Source organism: Electrona antarctica, assembly GCF_951216825.1.
Source record: "Electrona antarctica genome assembly, chromosome: 1".
Classification (NCBI taxonomy): domain Eukaryota; kingdom Metazoa; phylum Chordata; class Actinopteri; order Myctophiformes; family Myctophidae; genus Electrona; species Electrona antarctica.
Window position 1 is genome coordinate 52,023,304 of NC_136806.1, and position 16,067 is coordinate 52,039,370.

A 16,067-nucleotide genomic window follows, 5' to 3' on the forward strand; every position below is an offset into this window, starting at 1 on the left:
AAAAACGTGTGCTTCCAAACTAGCTAGTTGAGTGCTATAGTTGAGTCGGGAACATAGAACCTTTTTTAAGTGGAGAACATAGAACCTCTTTTTGGTTGAGCGGGGAACATAGAAACTTTTTTGGGGTGCGAGGGGAGTGGGGAACATAGAACCTGGGGAACATATAGGGATGACCCCGGCATGGAACCCTGGCTGCAGCAATCCCCTTACCAAGTACATGCACTATACTCATAATATGTTTCTTGTTCCCAATGATGAAGTACGGCTGATGACATGTGCTGGCATATAGCTGATGGTACCATCGGGTTGCAAGACAATAGACATCATTGTTGTCAGTGAACTCAATACAGAGATTTGTTGCCCCTCTTCAGACAGCATTCAAGCTGTGCAGATTATCCAGCCTCTTTGTGCGAGCTATACCAGCTCAGTGGCCTTTTGCCCACCCTGAGATTGGGAGGTCAGGGTTACTTGTACTTGTACATCATGGGGGATGTGCTTGTACATCAAGCTAACTCACGCTACTGCCCTATGGGCTACATGGTTCGGCAAGGCGCACTTGCTTTCCGTTGAAAGAGGATAGGGCTTTCTTGGCCGAGATAGACATCTTTGACAGGAATTGTTTTGCTGATAATTTCCCGAATGGTGTGGTAGTCATCAACATGGTAACATGGTAAGTAGTTGGCGACACTAAATCTCTTCCGTGTGGCCTCCTTGGCAAGACAGAAAGTCAGTTCATTTTTTATCCTGTTTGACAGGAACTGTTTTGCTGAAACTTTCCCCTAATGATGAGTCTTCTTCCATAATATTATGGTAAAGTAGTTGGAGGCTTGCCAGTGCCACCCAGGAACCTGTGTGGCCATGGCTAGTTGGCTGTATACCTTCAGTAAAGATGGGAGACTGTAGTGGTCATATATCTCTTTATACTCTTTGGACTTTATACTCTTTTCTTTTTTAACTAAAAAGTAAAAACTATTGGTTAGAATGGATTCAGGGGTACTTCCTCATAAGGAAGAAAACCGGTGTGAATTTTCACATGACCTGAAGAAGAGAATTCACACCGAATCGAAATGTTGTCAGCTAAATAATGATGTTTTTATACCTGTGCAGTCTCTACCCTTTTTGAGCTGGAGCCCAGCAGCACCCACCATGTCGATGTGCGTTACTAAGCTCCCTTTCATGGAACGGATTCTGGACCACCAAAAAAAAAACATAACTAGAAAAAGTGCCCTTCTGGGCACAGGTCTCCACCAGGAGGATAGGAGTGTGTGTGATGTTTGGCAAAATGTTTAGGAGTAATATAAACATGTTTTTTTGTTTGTTTGTTTCTTGCAACAATTTTCTTCATTTTGTTGAGGAAATGCAGAGCCAGATCACTCATAGCATCTCTGAGGATAGAATTCTGGATGAGCAGGACACTCCAGGCTACTCCTGAAAACTTTGGAAGGCAATCTTAGCTAATCAGTGTAGAATCTGAGAAATCCAACAGGCTCGTCTTGATCACATGACTACAGAGATCATGTGTACCGATTTGCGTGAGATTTGGATGAAATCTGTGCGACTAACATAAACAATGTGTTTTGCAGAAATCGGCCTCATGGTGGCGCTATAACCGGCAGATGTGGAGGGATGCAGGGAAAATGTTTTTCCATGGCCTCTAGGGAGTGCGCATACATACGTTGTATACAGATCGATGCAGTTATAGGTAAAACAGGAATTGGCCTGTTATAGCGCCACCGTGAGGCTGATTTGGGGAAAAAATTGTGGCATGTTGTCCCTGGCCTAGTGGAAATGTGTGTGTATAATTTCATGGAAATTGGAGACTGTGTTTGTGATTTGTGGCATTTTGTTCGAAACGGACCAATCATGTGAGCTTTGGAAGCCAATCTTAGCCAATCAGGATGGAAGATGGGAAATTGTGCAGATCCGTGTTGATCACATGACCATGGAGATAGTGTATACCAAATTGTGTGATGTATGGATAAAATGTGTACGAGTTATCTACAAAAATGTGTTTTGCCTAAATCGGCCTCATGGTGGCGCTATAACAAGCCGTTGAGGAATATTTGGGGCAGAGGTTCGTCGTTGGCATCCAGGGAGTGTGTGTGCACAGTTTGGCATGGATCGGGCCAACGGTGCCGGAGATTAGCTGATAACGGACGGACAGAAGGACGGATGGAAGGAAGGACACACACACGGACGGAGTGCAAAACATACTCTCTCCCCATGCCTTCGGCCTGGTGGAGACAATTAGACATCCCACAAGTTCATATTGGCCAATTTAAAATGTTCTAGTTTCTTGCTAACTATATTGCCTCCCGCAAAGTTTCCCATTGGAGTTGGGTCGGAAGAAATTGAGGTGTTAGTAGACACCTTTATGGACACATTTTGTGAAGAAAGCTATTGGTAAGCAATTATTTTGCAGATTGGTCAAAATCTTGGCTAACCTTCCCTAACTAACAATTCAGTGTCTCTCAGTTGGAGACACACTAGATTTCATGTACTGTAGATAGACAATAGCTAATAACAAACAGCAAAGCATGTAAGGAAGTTGTTATGTGTGTGTGTGTGTGTGTGTGTGTGTGTGTGTGTGTGTGTGTGTGTGTGTGTGTGTGTGTGTGTGTGTGTGTGTGTGTGTGTGTGTGTGTGCGCGTGTGTGTGCGCGTGTGTGTGCGTGCGCGTGTGCGTGTGTGTGTGCACGCGTGCGTGAGAGTGTGTGTGTGTGTGTGTATGTGTGCGTGTGCGTGTGTGAGTGTGTGTGTGTGTGTGTGTGTGTGTGTGTGTGTGTGTGTGTGCGCGTGTGTGTGCGTGCGCGCGTGCGTGTGTGCACGCGTGCGTGAGAGTGTGTGTGTGTGTGTACGTGTGCGTGTGCGTGTGCGAGTGTGTGTGTGTGTGTGTGTGTGAGTGTGAGTGTGAGTGTGTGTGTGTGTGTGTGTGCGTGTGCGTGTGCGTGTGTGTGTGTGTGCGTGTGCGTGTGCGTGTGCGTGTGCGTGTGCGTGTGTGAGTGTGTGTGTGTGTGTGAGTGTGTGTGTGTGTGTGTTGGGGGGGGGAGGCGGAGTCACTACATACTATCCATGCCACATGGAGCAGCAGCAGTCACATCGTGCCAGGATGGCCAGATGGAGAGTATGTCGTGGTGCTGCTGGGACTCTGTCCTCCTCATCCTGGACACATCTGGCTCCAGCTGGCGTGCGCCACAGCAGCGACACCGCAGCCATCAGACAGGTATCACCAAACAGCAGCAGCAGCATCGTGAGGCCCTTCAGCGAGATCCCCGGGAAGAGGAGCGCTCTGGGCAGCCTGTACAGTTTCTGGAAGCTCGGTGGACTCGGCAACATTCACCGCATCATGGTTCACAACTTCAACACTTTTGGACCCATATACAGGTAAAAGAAAAGACACAAAAGGCAACTATGAAGCGTATAGCAGCATGCATTTGAAAGTAACGTGAATTTCCTTAAGGTTGTTTTAAATTTGTTTAAAAGTGTCTTGTTATCTGACCTTGCATATTGTAACTCTAGTTTAGGGCAAGGCTATATGAATGTATTTCCTCGTTCGTGTATAAACAAGTGGGTCCTTTTCAATAACAAGAACACCAGGTCAACACTTGTGGCCTTGACGAGACAAGTACACTTGGCAAGTATGGATTATACAACAACCTGAGTACACACAACCCATCTGTTAAGTTTAAAATGTTGCTTTGTAGGGATATATATATATCCATTCATTCAGTTATATAAAGAATTAAACGTTGAAAATGTTAATTCTGAGATTATGTGATTCCTCCTGCATGTATTTCAGAGGCTCTTCAATAATAGAAAAGCTCCATTTATTCTGTATAGCTCTATTTTTGATCATGTGTGTGGTTTTTAACGTTGATGTAAATAAGCCCTATCAATAACTTTAAATTTGCAGATGAGGTGGAGTTTTACATTGCGGTTTATCATTACACGATACTTTTGTAGTTTTTTTAATTCTGTGTTTTCTCATTTTTCATCTGGCAAATCTTTTGATGGTGGTGAGTGGTGATGACAGTCTGCACTCTGCATTGTTCTCTTTCAAATGTGCTTGTTAGCAAGCAAGAAGAACTGACAGGGACAAATTTGTTGTAATTACAACAAAGCAATAACTTTTCTATCTCTACAAAAAAAGGGAGAAAATTGGTTATTATGAGAGTGTGAATATCATCAATCCTGAGGATGCAGCTATCCTGTTCAAAGCAGAGGGCCACTATCCCAAACGGCTGGATGTACAACCCTGGACATCATACAGAGACTACAGAGGCCGCAAATATGGAATATTACTCAAGTACGTGTTTTAGGCCAGTCATTTTCAACACATTTTTATTCCAAGGACCATTGTTTTACATGCATATTAGGCCACAGGTCCCCATTTGATATTATTTGCATTTATTATTATACATGTAATTTCATGTGTATGCTCAAATGGATGCTCAAAAAAACTACTAAACTACTAAACTAAACTAAACTAAACTAAACTAAACTAAACTAAACTAAACTAAACTAAACTAAACTACTAAACTATACTAGTTACAGACCCATAAGGGTCCCCCACATTGAGAACCAGCAGTGTATTGAGCCTGTTGTGTGGCCAGTGATTTGGGGATTTTTGCTGCTAGTAAGAGCAGTCAACCAAGATTTTCTGTATACCTAATATTCCAAAAGATCACTGTTTCTTCGCTCCTTGAGGACAGACTTGTTCTATGACATTCCTAGGTTAAGGTTTGACTGTCTGGATACTTTATTGGTTTACTTCCATATACCGTTGTCTTGTTGATGCTTCTTGTTTTTCGTGTATTGCTGTACACATTACACAACAGTAACTATGTAACCTTTAGCCTCGGAAACCCAGACGTTTTTATTTCCAGAAGAAAAAATGTATGTAACCTTTAACTGCTTTTCCGCAACTGGGCAACTGAATTTCCCCTGTGGAATAGTATCTGGTATCTGTCTATCTATTTTAGTACAGGAAATCGATGGAAAATACAGGATCAACCTCAAACTAATTGCAAAAAAAACAAACTCAGCTGATTTTGCATCTTCAATATATCCTGAATAACAGAAAAAAGTTGCCTGGAATTGTCTGAGGGGGAAGTGTTGAAAATGGCCTTTTACAGTATGGTGTTTTTGTGCAAAACTAATGCTTGGAATGGATTCAGAATGATGAAAACCCCCTAGTTTGACATGTCACATGCTACTTAAAGCATAAGGAAATTTAGAAAATATTGCCTTATAATAGGTCAATAGGATGTCAATGGTGGCCATACTGTAAATTTTCAACACTTTACCCAGGCAACTTTTTTTCTGTTATTCAGGATATATTGAAGATGCAAAATCAGCTGAGTTCTTTTTTTTTTTGCAATTAGATTGAGGTCAAATTACATTATTACTGGACTATTTATCTATCTAGGACCGGTGAAGACTGGAGGTCGGAGAGGGTGATCCTCAACAGGGAGGTTATCTCCCCGAAGGTGATGAGAAACTTCGTACCCCTGCTGGACGAGGTGGGTCAGGACTTTGTGGCTCGAGTCCATAAGAAGATAGGGAGGAGTGGAAAGAACAAGTGGACCGCCGATTTCTCTCACGAGCTGTTCAAATACGCACTGGAATGTAAGACTATTATGGGCTTTTATATCTCAACTCTAATGTATTGGTGGAAAGTACTGTACTGTTACTCAAGTACGTTTTGTGTTTCCATACATGCTGTATTGATACCTTTACTTATTTAAATAAACGTAGTACTTTTTCCACCACTGCTGTAATTTGACAACTGTCATTACTAGGGGTGCACGATTATGAAATTATGACCGATATCCGATCTCCGATTATCTGCAGGGTCATATCTGCCGATACCGATTCTGACCGATTCCGATATTATATGGTGGACCACAATGGAAACAAGCCTATAAGCCCTATAGAGGCTAGGCCCAAAGCCTGTTAAAAAAGTATCAATCAATCAATAAAAAGCCTATACTCTTTTACAAGTGTTTTCACAACTGAATGACTACTGAATGAGATGAGTAGCCTACACAAATTAAATGTAGAAAAATATAAAGTTTATTTTTACTTAACCGTCTGCCTGCCGCCATTCATTAATCCCTCGATTGCGTATTGCCAAGGTTTTATCGCGCGTAACACTTACTTTGAAGATCCAAATATCCGTAATCGCATTGTTCCTGTGAAAAGCTGCTGTGTGTGGTATCATGACCGGTTGTTGTTGTCTCGCTCGGCGGTGGAAAAAGCTGACCGCGAGTATCACAGCGCCTGCTACAGGCCGTTGAAAACGCTTGTCTGGGACAAAGCGTCCTCTGCAATGTCGCTTCTGTGAGATAAAGCCGTCTGAAACCAGAGCCGGCAATGTAAGTGGATGCGCGCGCATTTTCAAAATGGCCGCGCCCATTGTGTCAGAAGCATAACAAAGCTAACTGACGGTAGATTTCGATACGATCGTATTAAAACATGCATTAATTAATACATCGCTGTTAAAACGGCTTTTCCGTTTGTGGCAGGCCACAAGATTCTACGTTTTAAAATTCCTATGTTCCCGGCAGGCCTCGTGTTAACATACCTTAGAGCTGTTGTGTGGAAATAATAAAAAGGTCCCCCCTTTCTGTGTTTCCTAGTATGAAAAGTATGAAAAAAAAATTACATGGTTAAACACATCTTGATGACATCATCAAGATGTGTTTCACCATGTTAATGATTTTTTTCAGACCTCCAGTTCTAGGAAACACAGAATGGGGGGACCTTTTTATTATTTCCAGCTCTAAGGTATATTAATGACATAGTAAAATGTTGAAAATGAGTGGAATGCCCCTTTAAGATTTTACATCATATTTGATTTGGCTTTTGTTCTAGACTAGTAGGTACTAGACACTTTTGATTTATATTGAACTCATGATTCATGATTTTTTTTACATTTTTCATTTAAAAAAAAACCGATTAAATATTCTGCATTATTTTGAGACCATTCCGATACCGATATGGCATTTTTATGGCCGATATGGCCAATTCCGATTATGCTACTGATTAATCGTGCATCCCTAGTTAGTACATTGTTGAATGATACGTGTCACACACTTGTGTTTTCTATGTGCTCTCTGCAGCGGTGACCTCGGTGCTGTATGGCGAACGCCTGGGCTTGCTGCAAGATCACATCGATCCCGAGTCTCAACATTTCATCGACTGTATCACCCTGATGTTCAAGACCACCACCCCAATGTTGTTCTTGCCCCCACGTCTGCTGAGGCTGATGGGTGCCAAGCTGTGGAAGGACCATGCGAAGGCGTGGGACGGGATATTTAACCACGGTATGCCCTCATCAACCAGTGATGGAAGAACAAGCTACTCACATGTTTATTTTATCTTAAGTGAAATTATCAATACCCAATTTTATTGTAGAAATAGTCTGTTACAAGTACAAGTTTGGTGTTCAAATCAATTTCCTTAATAAAAGTACAAAAGTATAAAGTGTACAAAATGTACTTAAAGTACCAAAAGTAAAATTACTCATTATTCAGAAGGTCCCATTTCACAAGTTTTCAAATGATAAAAAGTTCAGAAGCGGTTTTGTAATAATAATCTAAATCTACAAAGTAACTAGTAACTAAACGTCTTCAAATAATTACAGTGGCATAACAGGTACAATATGAGATGTAGAGTAGAAGTAAAATGATTGAAAATTGTAAGTACTTCAGTAAAGTAAAAAACAAACAAACAAACAAAATTCAAAATTATACTTAAGTACAGTACTTGAGTAACTTAGCTACTTTCTATCACTGTTATCAACAAAAGAATTACTGCAGATATGACACCAGGCATCTGGACATATTTCATAAACACAGGAAACGTTACTGTGCGTGAGTGTGTGCGTGTGTGCGTGCGTGCGTGTTGCTTTTATGTGACTCACCACCAGCGGACCAATGCATCCACAAATGCTACAGAAAGCTACGCGAGGAGACTGCCTGTCCAAACAAATACCCAGGGGTCCTAGCCAACCTGCTGATGCTGGACAAACTGCCCATCGAGGACGTCAAGGCCAGTGTCACGGAGCTGATGGCTGGGGGAGTGGACACGGTACACACAGACACATGCATTGTACACATCAACACACTTGCAATCTGGTCCGCCAAACATAGACAGAAAAGTTAATTTCTTCACATTATGACACCACCAAATTCCTGGTATGCTGCATGAGTATCTGTCTGGCATCTGTCTATAACATGCTATCTAAGTTACATTTTAGCCTTTGCATAAGCCTGCAAGGTCGTCATGGCTAGGGCAAGTGCTACGGCATGTGCTACGGCAATTACTACGGGCTAAGGTGGAGTCTACGGCGGCAGATTGGGAGTGAATCTGCAGTTCTATAACTGCAATGGGGAGGTTATATTAATATAATTAATAGTAGTAGTAATAAAATTGTATTATATATTAAACACTTAAACCCCAGCATTCATATTCTGGAGCTTATAGATCGGCAAGAAGTGGTCCAGGTAGGCCTACAGAGCCAACTCAGGTCCAGTTTACTAAATCGAAATGGGTGAAACAGGAAACACATCAAATAAATAACATTAAGAACCAGGCTTAGGCCTCACTCAGACCTTTACTGCATTGCTGTATGCTTGTTGGATGAATGTTGTGTAGTGTCATGGCCGCCCCAATGCATTTCCAATGGGAGTCACATGGTTTGACACAACATTTGTGTTGTATGAGGGGGAGGGGCGCAGTCTAAGGCTGAGCTCACACCTTTCATGCAATTCTCTGTGCTCGTTGGGTGTTGTGTCATGGCCGCCCAGCGGCCCAATGCGCACGACTGCGCCCCTCCCCCTCACACAACACAATGTTGGGTCAAACCATGTGACCTCCATTGGAAATGCATTGGGCCGCTGGGCGGCCATGACACAACACCCAACGAGCACCAGAATTGCATGAAAGGTGTGAGCTCAGCCTAACACAGCCGAAAGCCATACAACAGCTTGTAGTCCAAAATGTGGACTACAAACCATGTGACTTCCATTGGAAATGCATTGGGGCGGCCATGACACTACACAACATTCATCCAACAAGCATACAGCAATGCAGTAAAGGTCTGAGTGAGGCCTTAACTTGACTGTGGTGTGGGTCTTCTGTTCTGTGAAGTGTTCAGACTTCCATATAACGCTGCTGTGTGGTTCTGTGAGGTGTTCAGACTTATTCATTCATTCATTCATTCAAGTTTTATTTATTTTCGAAATTACACTGAGTAATCAAACTCATTATAAGTGTAATACAATCACATAGAAAAACATCACAATACATCAGAAGATCAGGAAAATAAAAACAAAGAATACAATACAATACAAGGTATACATGTGAAATTACATAGGTTTACAAATAAAAAGCTAAAACTAATTTCAAATAAAAGCTAAAACAACATTTCAAAATGATCTAAAAACAGTTACACATTGTGGGGATCTGTATGCTCACCAAGGTTTTAAAACGATGCAAGGGTACCAATGTGGTCAATTTGAATGTCTTTTGTAGGTCGTTCCATGTATTAGGGCCACAGAAGCTAAAGTCAATTTTACCTAGTTCAGAGTTAACTTTTGGTACCTTGAATTTGGGGAAATTACTTGACCGGGTGTGGTAGGGTTCAGAGTCCCATTTCAGGAAAGATGAGATGTATTTAGGACAATCTCCAAGCATAGCTTTATACAAGAACATGGTGCCACTTCCATAACGCTATAGCTGTGTGGTTCTGTGAGGTGTTCAGACTTCCATAACGCTGCTGTGGACCCTGTACGAGTTGGCCAGACACCCCGGCCTGCAGGAGGAGCTGAGGACAGAGGTGGCTGCAGCCAGGGCAGCGAGCCAAGGAGACATGATGGACATGCTGCAGAGGATCCCTCTGGTCAAAGCAACCCTGAAGGAAACACTGAGGCAAGGCAAACTACACACAGCATTATCCCTAGTGTTAACGTGACTCAGAGGCCCCTTTTCCACCGGTTGGTTCCCAATGGGAACCGGTTCAGTTCTTTTTGGTTCTTAGTCCATGAGCCAGAGCTCCAAAGTTGGAACGTTAATTATGAATTGAGTGGGAAAAGCCATACCTATATTAGATTGTTATCACCATGAAACTTCCCCAATTGAGTACTTACACGAAGACAATGATTTATTGTATTACAAATTTTACGTTTTTAAATATGAGGCCTAGGAAAATGTGCAAAATAATCGAAAATATGAAAAAGCTACTACTGTGGAAGGGTTATCATGTATTAATTTACTTGTATTGATCCTATAAACAATTTAATATAGGTCTAGTTTTTCCCACCAATTTTGGAGCTCTGGCTCATGGACTAAGAACCAAAAAGAACTGAATCGGTTCCCATTGGGAACCAACCGGTGGAAAGGGGGTCAGAGAGTGTGAAACCTAAAGAAATACAGTATATATTCATACTGTACAAACATGATGCCAGTATAACTGATTCAGAGCAGCACAGTTTGTACTGCTTTGAAACCTAGCCAGTGTTCTGACATGTTTCAGTATATATGTATATGACATGTTTTGTGTCCGGGTAGCTCAGTCGGTAGAGAAAGGTCATGTGTTCGATCCTGGGCACCGCCAACTCAGCGATTGAGTAGCACGGCTTGGGTACGCAAGTCATGCGGTAACTACTGGGAGCTGATGGTATAGGTGTTGCGCTCCACCTCACCAATCCAACTCGCACTGCGAAACAAGGATCGACTTCCACCCACGCTCTGGCTGATACCGGCAATAAGCCTCTCCGATCTACTTATACATACTTTGGTATATACAGTATGTAAGCAAGTCGGAATGATGATGGTTATGTACTTTTACCTCATTGAAATTCTGATGAGAAAAGTCCAAAAACACCTGTATGTCCAAATTGTGCAGTATTCCATCCCAAAGTTACCAATTCTGAACACCTCTTGATGCTTTCATGTCATGTTCTACTGGCAGTATAGGTTAAGTCTCCTTGATTCTTTCTTTTCTTTCTTTCTTTCTTTCTTTCTTTCTCTCTCTCTCTCTCTTCTCATTCCAGGCTCCATCCTGTGGCAGTGAGTTTGCAGAGATACATAACTGAAGATATCATCATTCAAAACTACCACATACCATCTGGGGTAAGAGGCTGCTTAAGTGATAATGTAGCAAATTGTATTTTGTATGTCTGTACAATTTACAATTAAAATGTAGGGATTTAGTAGATGCTCTTATAAATCCAGAGTGACTTACATACACAGTAAGCACTAAGCAAGGAAAACACGAGGTAATACATCAAATGCATAGAAATAGTCATAGGATCACATGTAAACCAAGAACCTATCAACAGTATATATATATATAAAAGACAGCCTGTCAGTCTACTGTCCTATCAACAAATGCATAAAGGCCCCAAAAATCGGTATCTGTACTTTATAGGATGCCAGGTGTACAAATGACCTGGCATCTGTCTCTACATATCATGTCATCTAAATTACATTTTAGATTAGAGCTAGTGTTTGCACTGAGCGTGCTACTCTCTCTCTCTCTCTCTGTTGTGTTTCTATAGACTCTGGTCCAGTTAGGCCTGTATGCCATGGGCAGAGACCACAAGGTATTCTCCAGACCAGAGCAGTATCAGCCGTCTCGCTGGCTGAGGTCGGAAGAGCTCCAGCAGCAGAACCAATATTTCAGGGGCCTCAGTTTTGGCTTCGGCCCGCGGCAGTGTCTCGGACGCAGGATAGCAGAGGCAGAGATGCAGCTATTCCTCATCCATGTGAGATACACAGAGAAGGCTAGCCTTAAAATATTTTGAAAATAGCAGATCTACAAGCTCACAATGTGTCGCGATTGAGCTTGTAGATCGGCTATTTTCAAATGGCCGTAATGTAAATGTACAGTATATAGGGAGTGTATATGCATAGGCCACTAAAGGCCAGTATTAATATGTTCTTGGATTGACTTCTGCCTTTTTGCAGATGCTTGAGAACTTCCGAGTGGAGAAACAGCGGCACATGGAAGTGGAGAGCACCTTTGAGCTCATCGTGATACCAGCAAAACCCATTATATTGACCTTCAAGCCTCTGAACAGCAGCCGGTGACGCGTGATTATGAATCCCACCAACGTTCTAGGGTAGACCCGCCTCACCATGTGTCTGATTGGCTCCCGGGAAGGCATCGTTTTACTGAGGTTAGGCCGTTCGGGTTAGGTTTAGGGGGGGTGCATACTTAGTTTAGACTAGTCATTGGTTAGACATGCGTTAAGGTTAGGTTTAGGTGTGCTGCCCCGTGGGAGGTTAGGTTTAGGGTGAGGGTTTGAGATAGGTTGTAGTTGTAGGACTAATGACTGCTCGCAAAAACGAGAACTGTCAATCACAACGACTACTGGCCAATCACAGCAGGGCATTCCTAGAACTGCGGTGGGATACATAACGCGCCGGTGACTGAAAAGGTCAGAGCTGTATGCTGGAGAGATGATGAACAAATCAGAGAAAAAATGTATCCCTTTCAAGTAACTGATTAATAAAATATGATTGACCAAAAAGGATCTTTTTATGAGAATGAAAAATAGCTCATATAAAGAGAAGCTGACACTGCCCTAACTGTAAACCTAATCTCAGTTTTACACGTCGAGAGCTATTTTCACTGAAGATACGTATGTAGGGTGAAAACAGAAAAGTGACTAGACTAGACTAGACTAGTATAAAGCCACACGAGGCCACTTCGGTCAACCAAGTAAAGGGTTCAAGTGGTTAAGCAAGCATTTTATGACGTGGTCGTGGTGAGGTTCTTTAGTGCCAAAAAATAAAGGAATTTGTTTCAAACGTCCTTCTACCGAGGGCCACATACCATCCTTGAGCAGATAAGAGATGTACTCCCACACAGCAGGTTCAGGGCCCCCTATAGCTCCGTCCGGCGGACCTACTACATTACAACCAAGTACATTTACTCTTCTTATATAGTATTCTTCAATACTTATTATTTTGTCTATATGCACTACGAATAGTTAACCAGTGGTGGAAAGTAGCCAAGTTTAAATGTACTGTACTCAAGTACAATTTTGAGGTATTGTACTTGTATTTCCCATTTTCAATACTTTTACTTCTACTCCACTACATCTCAGAGGCAAATATTGTACTTTCAATCCATTGCAATGATTTAAAATGTTTAGATACTAGTTACTTTGTAGTTTTAGATTATAGTTACAAAGCATACATTAATGCCGCTTCAGCCTTATTTAAACTTAGGCCATTTGGAAATATAGCTGATCTACCAGCTCTCAATGCGTCGTGATGAGTGCTTGTAGATCCATTTTTAAAAGATTTTTATAAATTGGAAAACTTTTGAAATGGGACATTCTGCATAAGGAGTAGTTTTACTTGGCAATTTAAGTACATTGTGAATACTGAACTTTTACTTGTAACGGAGCATTTCTAATAACTTGTACTACTAAAACAAATATGAGTACTTATTCCACCATGGTGGTTAACCATTATAGTTGAGACATAGGAGCTCAAGGAAAGAAAAAGATAGTGTCATCACAACATGAATGCAATGCAACCTTGTTTGTACGATTTTCTTCATTTTATTGACTTATTTATTCCATTTTAATTCTGGCCCTACAAACATGACTTATCTGTAAGCAAATAAATACATGTGACATAGTAGAAATACCTGGGCATGCAATAAGCATATCTACAAAAGCCACAAAGAGGCTGAATCAAATGCAATTCATGAAAATTTGCAACCTTAACAAAATCTAGAATGCAAATTATGCATTTGCAGCACCCTTTCCATGTGCTGCATGAAACCATGCATGTTTGATGATTCATATATGCAGTGTGGGGTACCTTACGATAGACTTAAAACAAAACAGCAGATACCTTTTTGCTAAATGCAGCACCCATCTTTACACACACACACACACACATCTCTAGCTCACAATTGTTAAGTGTTAATGGCATTTATAGTAGTTGTTAAAACTTAATCATAACATCAAATGTTATGCACATAAAAAAATGGAATTGGAAGATGTATACATTTCACACAACATCCTCTTTCATCCACGTTTCCTTTGAAAAACAATTATATAAAAAAATCTGAAACTGTATATAGTATATCTTCATTTAAATTACTAATCTCTGAAAATGCATGTTTTTATTTATGTGTCAGAATAAGCGATTTTCATGAATAAATAAAGGTGATAGTAGGACAGATGTCGTTCAACCGTCACGTCGCAGCTCATAGGCGACTTCTGTTCTTTTCAATGGCCCAACAGAGGAGAGCGGATCGAGGGGGGAATGTCCAGCTTCTGAATGAGGTCAGATCATTTAAAAAGAAAAATCTAATCAAAATCAAAAAGACACTATGAGGGTTTCAGTGCACGGTAAAGCCTGGTCCTCCAACTGCACAGTACACAAATATACAGATAAGCAGGACTTATTAGACTCGGTAACATTCTTCGGTTGTTGGTATAAGGTCTGTGTTCCCAACAGAAGTTTATAACGCCAACCCTCACAGCGGGGGGGAAACAAAAACCAAAACAAAAGACAAAAGTAAAAACAAAACAGATCAGAAGGTTTTAGGTTTTCAAGAAGGAGAGAGAAGAATAAGGTTGAGGTGGTGGTTTAAGTTAAAGTCAGACTCCTGTGGGGGCCAGGCGGCTGATGAAGGCAACGCTAGTGTGGCACATCCTCCTGAAGAAGGCAGGGCACTGGGGCTTCATGACGAAGTGCTCCAGAAGAATCCGCAGCTCCGTGAACAAGGTGCTGCATGGGGGGGGGGGGGGGGGGGGGGGGGGGGGGGGGGGCAGAGCAGGCAAGAGGCACCGTTAAACCCATATCGACCTGAGGACGATTCTACATGCCTTCTAAAATCCTGAGTTTTCTGAAAATCCTATGTTTCTATGTCAGTGGTGCTCAAACGGTTTCATGTCAAGGACCCCTAGAATTACATGTATTTGCCCCGCCGAAACCCCATCTGAAAATATGTAGTTCCAGAGACCCCCCCCCCCCCCCCCCCCCCCCCCCCCCCCCCCCCCCCCAGATGCAAAGATTTTAGTTAAAAATGTTCCCTCTGAAAGTGTGTATATATATATATATATATATATATATATATATATATATATATATATAGTGCCATCTACGTTTACAAAACGTAGCTAGGCTAAACGGTACCTACTGGTGCCATCTACGCGTATGTTCGTAGACAACCGTATATGAAAGCAGCGACCGATTATTTACCTTTTAGCATTGCTCCGGTTAGTATGGAGAGCCTCCGTCCCCACCAGCCATGGGATTTTTTAAATCCAGCTCCGTTGAGCCTCCATTATAACAGGATTTTCAAAACGCTGTTATCTCAAAAAGGTTCGAGAGCTGTCCATGGTGGGCTGCCGCGCACCCGACGATCGTAAATCATTCGTGAGTTTGTACCGCATCGCTGAGCACATGTAACTGGTTGTAATGATAGCTAAGGGGTCTGAGCTAATGCGAGTGGTGATGTGCTCATAACAAAAAGGCCCCCCACCTTCCTGAATAACCCGGAAAGGAAACAAGGCTCGCAGCATTAGAGCGGACGGGTGGCAGTCCTTACGTGTGCTTATGCTGCCCCCTGCTGGCAGCTAAAACGTTAATGAGTATCATCGTTACTGGGGTGGAAAGCTTTGCATGTCCAATACCAATACTCATCTTAAACATTAAAAAAATGGCATGAATAGCAGACCTACGCGCTCACAGTGTGTCGCAACACTCTTGTATGAAGTAGAGTATTAAATTACCAAAATAATATAAAGTCAACATATGGAGTTAAGAGCCTTCTGCCCCACAGCAACGATATGCATTAATGCCCTTCCCTTTATACTAAATAGTCAAGGAATTGGTGCATTAACCCATTTAGACACGAAAACTGATTCTACAAATGTCAGTGGTTCTCAAACCATTTCTTGTCAAGGACCCCCAGAATTATCTGTAATTGGCCGTGAACCCCAATCTCAGAATATGTTGTTCCAGGGACCCCCCCAGAAGCAAAGATTTGAGTTCAAAACGTTTGCTCTAAAATAGTTTTTGAAAAAT

At 41.9% G+C, this 16,067-nt stretch overlaps 2 protein-coding genes across 3 annotated transcripts in view; one reads left to right on the forward strand and one right to left on the reverse strand.

Annotated features, from left to right (window-relative positions):
• The first annotated feature begins 3,209 nt into the window (after positions 1–3,209).
• Positions 3,210–12,503, forward strand: LOC306922790 (cholesterol side-chain cleavage enzyme, mitochondrial-like). The gene is made up of 9 exons (XM_079500618.1): positions 3,210–3,383; positions 4,150–4,305; positions 5,428–5,627; positions 7,124–7,327; positions 7,933–8,093; positions 9,769–9,935; positions 11,060–11,138; positions 11,567–11,773; positions 11,976–12,503. The coding sequence occupies exons 1-9, from the start codon at positions 3,346–3,348 to the stop codon at positions 12,096–12,098; spliced, it is 1,335 nt and encodes a 444-aa protein (XP_079356744.1). The 5' UTR covers positions 3,210–3,345; the 3' UTR covers positions 12,099–12,503.
• A 1,056-nt stretch (positions 12,504–13,559) lies between these two features.
• Positions 13,560–16,067, reverse strand: part of tmem33 (transmembrane protein 33) — a 44,008-nt gene continuing 41,500 nt past the window's right edge. For both annotated transcript variants that reach the window (XM_079509527.1, XM_079509526.1), the window contains one exon: positions 13,560–14,765. In XM_079509527.1, the coding sequence (XP_079365653.1) occupies positions 14,636–14,765 (130 nt within the window). In that variant the 3' untranslated portion in view covers positions 13,560–14,635. The remainder of the gene's footprint in view (positions 14,766–16,067) is intronic.

Excerpts from the sequence above, each read along its gene's own strand:
- LOC306922790 (XM_079500618.1), top strand. The coding sequence starts at position 3,346 with ATGGTTCACAACTTCAACACTTTTGGACCCATATACAG. Across the intron at positions 7,328-7,932 it reads GGACGGGATATTTAACCACG|CGGACCAATGCATCCACAAA; the intron begins GTATGCCCTCAT and ends ACTCACCACCAG. Across the intron at positions 11,774-11,975 it reads TGCAGCTATTCCTCATCCAT|ATGCTTGAGAACTTCCGAGT; the intron begins GTGAGATACACA and ends GCCTTTTTGCAG.